Source organism: Salarias fasciatus, chromosome 17 (assembly GCF_902148845.1).
Source record: "Salarias fasciatus chromosome 17, fSalaFa1.1, whole genome shotgun sequence".
NCBI lineage: Eukaryota > Metazoa > Chordata > Actinopteri > Blenniiformes > Blenniidae > Salarias > Salarias fasciatus.
Genome location: NC_043761.1, coordinates 21,900,344 through 21,909,770, shown reverse-complemented (window position 1 = coordinate 21,909,770; position 9,427 = coordinate 21,900,344). Strand labels below are relative to the sequence as shown.

At 43.8% G+C, this 9,427-nt stretch overlaps 1 protein-coding gene across 1 annotated transcript; it reads right to left on the bottom strand.

Moving 5' to 3' along the window:
• Positions 1-5,390: 5,390 nt before the first annotated feature.
• On the bottom strand, positions 5,391-9,197 carry LOC115404719 (NXPE family member 3-like). Its single transcript, XM_030114108.1, has 6 exons — positions 9,102-9,197; positions 8,511-8,852; positions 7,505-7,797; positions 7,195-7,265; positions 6,014-6,220; positions 5,391-5,932 (listed from the first exon to the last, which is right to left on the bottom strand). Exons 1-6 carry the CDS (start codon positions 9,195-9,197, stop codon positions 5,391-5,393), a joined length of 1,551 nt encoding a protein of 516 aa, XP_029969968.1.
• Positions 9,198-9,427: the final 230 nt, after the last annotated feature.

Sequence of the window (9,427 nt, the reverse complement as noted above, 5' to 3'; positions counted from 1 at the left end):
TCTCTGGATGTGCAGGGACTGTCTTGGTTGACACGTCTCTGCAAAATCGCATGGCGGTCGGGGACGGTGCCTCTGGATTGGCAGACCGGGGTGGTGGTCCCCCTGTTTTAAAAGGGGGACCGGAGGGTGTGCTCCAACTATAGGGGGATCGCACTCTTCAGCCTCCTTGGGAAAGTCTATTCCAGGTTACTGGAGAGGAGGATTCGACCGATAGTCGAACCTCGGATTCAGGAGGAACAATGCGGTTTTCATCCTGGTTATGGAACACTGGACCAGCTCTACACCCTCCATAGGGTGCTCGAGGGCTCGTAGGAGTTTGCCCAACCAATCCACATGTGTTTTGTGGATTTGGAGAAGGCGTTCGACTGCTTCCCTCATGGTGTCTTGTGGGCGGTGCTCTGGGAATACGGAGTCCAGGGCCCCTTGTTCAGGGCTATCTGGTCTGTGTATGACCGAAGCAGGAGCTTGGTCTGCATTGCCGGCAGTAAGTCGGACCTGTTCCTGGTGCATGTTGGACTCTGGCAGGGCTGCCCTTTGTCACTGGTTCTGTTCATCATTTTTATGGACAAAATTTGATGTTGTGATGTTGGCTTCATCAAACCCGGACCTTCAGCATGCAATGGGCCGCCCCAGTGTATGCTGAAGGTCCAGGTTTGATGTGCGAAGCGATGGGGATGAGGATCCAAATCTGAGGCCATGGTCCTCGTCCGGAAGAAGGTGATTTGCCCTCTCCAGGTTGGTGGAGAGACTCTGGCCCAAGTGGAGGAGTTTAAGTATCTTGGGGTCTTGTCCACAGGTTGGGGAAGAATGGAACGCGAGATTGACAGGCAGATCAGTGCAGCGGCAGCAGTGATGCAGTCGTATCGGTCTGTTGTGGTGAAGAAGGAGCTGAACCGGAAGGCGAAGCTCTTAATTTATTGGTCAATCTACGTTCCCACCCTCATCTATGGTCGTGAACTTTGGGTCATGACCAAAAGGACAAGATCCTGGATCGAAGTGGCTGAAATGAGCTTTCTCCGTAGGGTGGCTGGGCTCCCTTAGAGACAGGGTGAGGAGCTCAGTCACCAGGGAGGAGCGCAGAGTAGAGCTGCTACTCCTCCACATCGAGAGGAGCAGCTGAGGTGGTTTGGCCATCTGTTTAGAATGCCTCCTGGACACCTCCCTAGGGAGGTGTTCTGGGCATGTCCCACTGGGAGGAGACCCTGGGGAGGACCCAGGACACGCTGGAGAGACTATGTCTGGCCTGGGAACACCTTGGGATCTTCCCGGAAGAGCTGGAGGAAGTGTCTGGGGACAGGAAGTCTGGGGACAGGAAGTCTGGGCATCGTTGCTGAGACTGCTGCCCCTGCAACCCGGCCCGGATAAGCGGTAGAAAATGGATGGATGGAGAAGGCTCCAACACTCCCAATAATTGAGGCATTTGCACTCAACAGCTTACAAGAACATGTAACAAGATAGATAACACACTGAGCAGTAAATCACCTGAAATAATATAAATACCAAGTAAAGGTTTGTAGCCTAACAAATGGCATTGAGCATCTTAATAGCATCAGGAATGAAAGTTGTCTTTAATCTTTCTGGTCTCCAGGTCAGGGAGGCTGTTACTGCGGCTGGTCCTCTGTCCTGTGGGGTTACCCAGGATGGCCTTCAGCTCACAATCAGAATAATGCAACAATCAGCATGTGATGAGATGTGATCATACCAACAGCGTCTCTGAATTCTCATGTTGAAGAAGTAATGGTTGTCATTTGTTCATTTATTTGTGATACGAATGTCTTCATTCCTGTGTTTCAGGCTTCTTTTTCCAGGTTTTTTGTGCCGAGTGTACCGGAAACTCGGACATTAATATTTTCGTCTCAATACTTTTGCCATCCTGTGAGGTGCTCTTCCTCTGCACCTATGTCTTAACAGTGTTGATTAGTCTAACTCAGATTTAATTGGAGATTCTCTTAAACTGACGAGTAAGCTTTTTATGCGATGCTTAGAACTTGTAATTTTGCATGTAATCTTTGTACTGACTCGACAGCAGCAATCAAAGCTGCAAGCTTCCCAGCAGTCTGGGGAAAAACTCAGCAGCCCGAGCCTTGGTGTTTGCTGCTCGGCAGACAGAGCAGGCACCTCTCCTGCTAGGGGGAAAGCAGCAGAGAGCAGTGGATGCAGGGATTGGATAATTTTGATTTATGAAATATGCTAACCTTGCTCCTAACGTATTTTTCAAATCAAAACTGATCTTACAAAGCTCTAAATTAGCAAAAGCTTTCCTCAGTTGAGATGTGGCTTGTGAGGGGGAGGGTGCAGAGCAGCGCTGTCTCCGCCCACGAGTTGGAGGCACATTGCTGACAAGCAACTGGCGCTCTGCAGACGGAGAGTCCTGGAAAATGGCACAGTTTTTGTATTTTGGCTATAAACTTAATAAACCACAATTTAAAGGCCACTGAGAAGGAAAGTGGCCAAAAAGGAGGTTTTAGGTGGGTCTTTAAAAGGGGTTTTAAGAGGTTAAATGTAATATTGTATTCTTGTAGACCCTGTAATGTTTGTCAGTCCTTGTATACCGTTGTGTGGTTTGTGTTTGTGTGTTACATGTAAACAGACCCTGTAATGTTTGTCAGTCCTTGTATACCATTGTGTGGTTTGTGTTTGTGTGTTACATGTAAACAGACCCTGTAATGTTTGTCAGTCCTTGTATACCATCGTGTGGTTTGTGTTTGTGTGTTATATGTAAACAGGCCTCATAAACACTATTGGTTTCACAAAACACTATTTGGTCTGGTCTCATAAGCCTGTGAAATGTCACATATTGTTCTGAAAGAGAAATGATGATTTTCAAGTCAGATTTGTGTTCAGCAGATGAAAAAAAAATTTTTGATATGTCTTTCAAGTTCAGCAGATGTTGCGTTAGCTGTGGTTCCGTAAACCACTGCTATGCAAGAATCTGCCAAATTGGTCTCATAAACCATATATCCCTGTATGTGTGTGTGTGTGTGTGTGTGTACTTGCATGAAGAGGCACGTATGTATAGTACAGATGACTTGAATCAAAGCAAATTATCTGCATAGTTTTCTGACAACACAAAGCATCTACAGTTAAGTTCTTGAAAACAAACATACATGGTGTCTCTGAGCACCAAGTAGATAAATAAAAGAAGACTGAGAAACAATATGTTCAAGTATTGCTGAGGCAGCCAGAGGCCACAGTTCACCAGGGGACTCAGTCGGCCTCGGTGTCCAGCGATCAGAATCATATAAACATATAAAGTGATGGCTTGACATTAAAAGATATATAAAGAGATGCATCACGGTTTGCGAGAAGGCGGACTCAAGGATGTGAGACAACACCATTGGTGGAACAGGACATCATTTTATTGGACCAATGGAAACCCCAATATCCGAGTCACCTCAGTGCTGCATAAGTTAACATTGATTCGTACAAAAACCATACTGGAACCCACACTGATCAGCAAAATTGACAACAGTGACCAAATAGGCATTTCAACTGGACCACAGAGCATTGAAAGAAAGCAACTGACTTGGTTTGAGTGTGTTCTTTACTTTGGCACCACATGGCACCATGCAGGATGCATTACAGTTTTTCACAATTGCTGAAACACATTTCTTGAAATCTCCATCCATTTTCTCAAAACCTTAAACACAAATCCAAAAATCCACACTGCATTCACAAAAACCTCAGACATTTCTGTCAAAACCGAATTATCACCTCAAAACCAGTTCTCTTGTGATCAAAACCACACTATGCGTTCAGATCTTACACACAGCAGGTAGAAACATGCTCACCTCAGATTGTTCATTAGACACTACATGAAATAACTGAGGACACAGCAAGCAGTCCACACTCTTAAACCTGCTGGGTTATTTTCCCAACACATTTCCTGGGTAGCCCTAGATTTTGTGCAGATTGGGTCACTTTTACCCAAAATTAGATGAATTGTGTTGACCCAGCAGAGTGAATTGATGATTTGAACAAAATCACCATTTTGAACACTCCTGCAGCTCCTTCTCCTTCTTGCATGTGGAGACTTCTAACAACATACGCAACAGAAAACTGGAGTCCTGTGTTCTCACAGAGGATTATTGAAATGGCTAAGAAGGAAAAGACATATGACATCCCTCTTCTTATACTCATGTGTGGCTTTGGCTCAGTTGGTAGAGTTGTTGTCTTGTAGTTGTGAGGTTGTTAGTTCAACTCTTTTCCTCTACATGTCAATGAACTGCACTGAACCCCAGTTGGCTTCCAGTGGGGGGTTCGACAGCCTTGCATGGCAGAGGGCACATGTTTCTGAATTCTAAGGGTTTACATTTTCACAGTAAAGTAACCTTCCCAGACCCGCTGATAAATCTTGACCCAGCATCAGGGTCAACTCTTCAACCCAAACGGCTGGGTAGAAATAACCCTGCATGGGGTCGGTCCCTTTTGGACCCAGCGCTGGGTCAGCAATTCCACCCAATGTGGGTTATTTTTACAGTAACCAGCAGTTTTCAGAGTGTGAAGTGCACAGAAAATTTTTATTTTACATATTGGAAATGCATTTAGGAAAAAAAAAAAGCATCTAAGTCAAAGTGATATCTAAATTCACAGTCATAACAAAAAATAAATACATAACAAAAGCACACTACTGCATGGTCATGGTCATGGAGATTCGGTCTCCAGCATCTTGTCTTTGTGCACACTTGGTCTGATCACATCATTAGAAATATGTGTGTTCATTTTTGAGTTGTTGTGTGTAAAAGATGACAGCTGTGTTGGAGTTGTGTTCATATTTTGCTGCCAGCGATTACAATTTTGCAAAAATGTTGTGAAATGTGTTTAGTGACTGAGAATGTGTCTAAGGTTTCGCAAAAAAGAGCAGATGGGTTTTGCAAATTGAGCATTGGACCTGAACAGTGTTTAAGTTTATGCCAAAAGAGTGTTTGATTCGAAAAATGAGTTTAGGCCACTGAGAATTTTGTTCAGGCAATGGGGTTTAGTGTTTTAGCAATTGTGAAAAACTGTAAGCTGTCTGGTTGAGACAGTTCAGGAAATCTGTTAAGAAACTCTGGATTTGCTGAAAGAAATTGTGTCCTTGGCCTGTAGTAGGAGAATAAGGCAACATAAAAATGATTGACAAATGAAACAAAACAGGGTCTGAAGTGTTGGGATGGCCTCCAAATTCCCCAGAAATGTTCCACATACCACAACACCTTCAGAGGTCTCGTTAAGCCCATAACTTTAACATTACGGGCCGTATTGGAAGCAGAATTGGGACTGACACAACATTGCAAAAGTAAATTTACATCAGACTTCACTAACACAGCAGTCCACATTTGTTTGAGCATATATCAACCCCTCACAATTAATAAACATGTTCATGACAATTCAGGTTTGTACCCTTACTTTCAAGGGCAAACGTATGACAACACAACATCAATCATATTCTTAATGATGGGATGAGGTGGGTGGATGTTATGCTTGCGGTAGTGAGCCACAGTCATCTCCCAGGCATCCACAAAATAAACATCCATTCCCTGAAACATGGTCCTGAGTATCTTGTCACGTTGTAGTGAAGGCCAGTCACTGAAAAGTACTGAAAAGGGCGTTGGTGATTGCTTCAGGTTTGCTGTCCGGATAATAATTCTAGTCTCTGGAGCTCTGGCTAGCAGTCGAAAAACTGCCTTGCGGATGCTCATTAACCGACGGATGTAGTACTTGATGGGGAAAGTGGTAAAATGTGCCCAGACACCAATAACCACTACTGTGTTCTTCCCTCCAGTTATTCCATCGAGTTCATTGGCAACATAACGTAGCTCTGTAACTGGTGAAGGCACAATACGAACAGGAAGGCCATGGCAGCGAAATGTTACAAAGATTTTTTGGGCATAGTCTAGAGCCAGGTAGGGTCCGCACTGCTTCAAGTTGTGCAGGTTATATACCTTGAGATCTGAAAGAATTACAACAACGCAGATAAAAATTAAGATCAACAATTACATTGAAGCGTGACCATTTCTTTCACGGAAATTACCTGATAGTTCTCCAGAGAGGAATTCAAACCACTGCCTGACTGTAGAGTCTCCATACATGTGAACCACCTTGTCTTTGAGGCACTGGCTGATGGCAGAGGCACTATTGAACCGTTTAACTGTGCTGCCACTCAGTGAACTCCACAGACCTTTGTAATAGTAACCAACAGGTCCGGGTATGTCCTTGTTGCTCTTCGCCGAGAGTTGACCTATCAAAAGATGACATGGTATTGACATATGATTTCATCGCTATATAATTAAATATTTAGTTTCATTTGACAATCCAATTATTTTGTGATGTGTTCATCGACACATGCATCAGTTGTCATCATGTCTTGTGTGTCTTCAGGGACAGCTACTCCACATTCCTAGAGATAGTTATGATAAAGAAATAAGTTCTTTGTGATTTTATGCAGAGAAACATCCATCCTTTGCTGATACAGCTATAATCAAAAGTCCAGTTAACAGCAGCTTAACCATCACAACTGACTCCTCTCAATGTGGAAGAGTCATGACTTGACTTCGATTCTCTCCCAGATGGCTGAACTCCTCACTCTGTCATTTAGATTGACCAGTAAGCAGAGAACTTGGCTTTACAGATCAGCTCCCTCGTCACCATAACAGTGTGGTACAGTGGCTTCATTACTTGAGCCACCTATCCTTATCTGTGGTAGATCTCAATGTATAAGCCCCAAACACACTAGAACTCCTCCATCTGGAGACGGTCTTTCCTCCCTATCTGGAGATGATCTGTCACCCTTTTCCATGGGAGACCCACTGATTCGGATTGGGAGCGACACATACTGTATCCCAACCGCATCATACTCCTGCTCCAGTGAACAGTGCCAGGACGACAACATCATTTGTTATACTCCGTAAGCATCTCCCACAAGACATCTTGGAAGACATGGTCATAGGCTTTCTCCAAATCTAGAAAGGAAATCTACTCTTAAAAATATGTGAAAGAGTGAAGAGCTGATGTTTTCACAGCCAGGACAGAATTTACGTTGAGGGTTGAGGTTTGGTTGTGTTTGTCTTGGTCATCCTGTAGAAAAATGAATCTATAATCCTCTAAAGAGAACCTCATGTACAGTTTTGATTGCTGCTGGGGTTCAGTCCATTTCTTTTTAAGGCATCAGATTGTTAACGGGGCATGTTGTTGGAAATCAAAGTTGGATTTTACCTTTATTTTTTGGAGACACAGTGACATGAGCAGGTCCTGAAGCTGGAATACCAACGTTCATGGTGACACCACTGATCAAAGCAAGCATATTAAAATTGTTACAGCACAAAACTAAAAGCATTGACACTGTTTGAAAACTATTTAGCAAGTTGCAGTTGTGCCTTGGTTGAGATCTGTGCTGCAAAGTATCAATTGAAATTTGAATTTTCACAAGATTCTTGCCCAAAGCTTTGTTGATTATCCTCTCATCCATTTTTATCAATGGTACTGCCAGTTTAACTCAAGAGTTGTAGACATATTAACAACTCACTGTTTGAAGAGTATGTCCTCCTTGGCCTTGACAGGTTTGTGGTTTGTGACAAAGTGGCTGATCCTGGCATCACAGCTCATGTTCTGTGGCTTGTAGCAGAACCACAGCTCACCTGTATTGAGGTCAGTGTAGTTACACTGTGGCTGCTGGGTTGGAGGCAGACACACACTGCATGTGGTATTCTCAGTGAGCGAGCCTGATTGAAAAGTGCTGTAGAAGTCCACTCCATCAGGCTTTTCACCAGCAAACCTCTGCAGGAATGGGATTGCCTCACTGGGATGTACCAGTGTTACCTGATTGAACAAAGAACCAAAGAAGTCATTAAGAACCAATCACTAAGATTTTGCTTGATTTACTATTTTTTGTCCCGGACTGAAGTCCGTAATGGTTGTGGATTAATCGAACCAATACAACTGCCTTATCATACCAACGATCACTATTAGAACTTTTTCATTTCACATTTCTAGCCCTACTCAGGTCAACTCAACTGAGCCTTGTTCATTTTCCATTACAATAGATTATCACCTCTGTGTGGGTGGAGTCGTCATCGTGAAGTGACCGGAACCTCAAGTGACATTATTTGTTCTACAACACATTGCGGGTCTGTCTACCTCCTGCTGAATCGGATGTTGGTTCTGTTCAACAGTCTCTGATCATGATCATTCTTGTTGTGATTGCTTGACAAGACTAGCGAGGTTGATATGGATTAGGAACTCTCTCAACACATCTACTGACGTCGCCCCATGGCCAATCAGTAGCTGTCCATCTGCCAACCTCACTCGCCTCAGCTCGCTTTAAGCCACGACTAGGTACGTCCTCGAAAAGCAACTGGTGTCAAGTGACAACACCTAATGGAAAAGTCGAAAAACTGAGTCAAGCAAAGTCGAGAAGAGGCCAGTGAAAAAAGGGCTTATGTGATCATTAGTATCATTTAAAATGTTACATGTGCTGTCATGAAGGTAAAGCCAACCACAAAATAGATTAAAGACCAGACTGAACTTATTACCTCAACCTCTGACTTTCCTTCCCAGGGTAAGGAGAACACAGCAGAGTAGGTGCCATTGAGATGATCCACCACTTGACCTGCCACACCTGCTTTAAGTTTCCGGTTGCGCAGTCGAGTCAGTAAGAAATCTCCTCCATGAGTCTTGGGACGGCCCTTAAAGTCAAACATGTTGATCATGACCTCCAGCTGATCCCCCACGAGCCACGATCCACCTCCTGGCCTTGGAAGAATGACAAAATTGCTGTGGGCTGCATTGCTGGTGTCATTCAGGGAAACAGGAGGTGGCACAGATGGAGTATTTGGCCAAGCTATGTAACCTAAAAGAGTGTTTTCCTCATCAATCTCCTCGGGAGACAAAGGTCGGAAGGTGCAGGAGTTTTGATTGGACCCTGGATCACTGGAAACTCTTATGTTCTTCAATGGGGGTGGCGGTGTTTCCTGAAACTGGCAGAACCAAAGTCAGTATTCTCAGTTAATGGAGGCTTTTCCTCTGTTGCTCAATTTGAATACATTTCCAGCAGTGTAGTTCTTAGATCCAACAACTTCAGTGCAACATAACAATCAGATACTCAATGCTTACTAAGTTCTCACCTCCAGAAAGTCGATGTCATACAATGTGTAGACAAGGAGACTCAAGGACAGAAAGATGAAGCCAGCCTTCTGCAATCCTTTCCAAGCTCTGTCCATGATGGATTTATTTTTTCTAGTTTATCTGAAGAAAAGGAAAAGAACAAATTTAAAACAGAGGTTGTCACAACAGTGGCTGATGGAGTTAAATTACAGACTTCCAGGGAGGAACTCTTTATTTTAACAAACGTGAGGAACAGAGGGATGGTGCTCACACAGGAGCAAACACAGCCACATGCACCAACACATACACAAAAATACCGACAATCAAACAACAGGAAAGAAGGGTA

Coding starts and splice junctions, on each gene's coding strand:
- LOC115404719 (XM_030114108.1), bottom strand. CDS start 9,197: ATGGACAGAGCTTGGAAAGGATTGCAGAAGGCTGGCTTCATCTTTCTG. Junction 8,853..9,101: donor ATGACATCGACTTTCTGGAG/GTGAGAACTTAG, acceptor TCTCCCGAGGAG/ATTGATGAGGAAAACACTCT. Junction 7,266..7,504: donor GAGGACATACTCTTCAAACA/GTGAGTTGTTAA, acceptor TGCTTTGATCAG/TGGTGTCACCATGAACGTTG.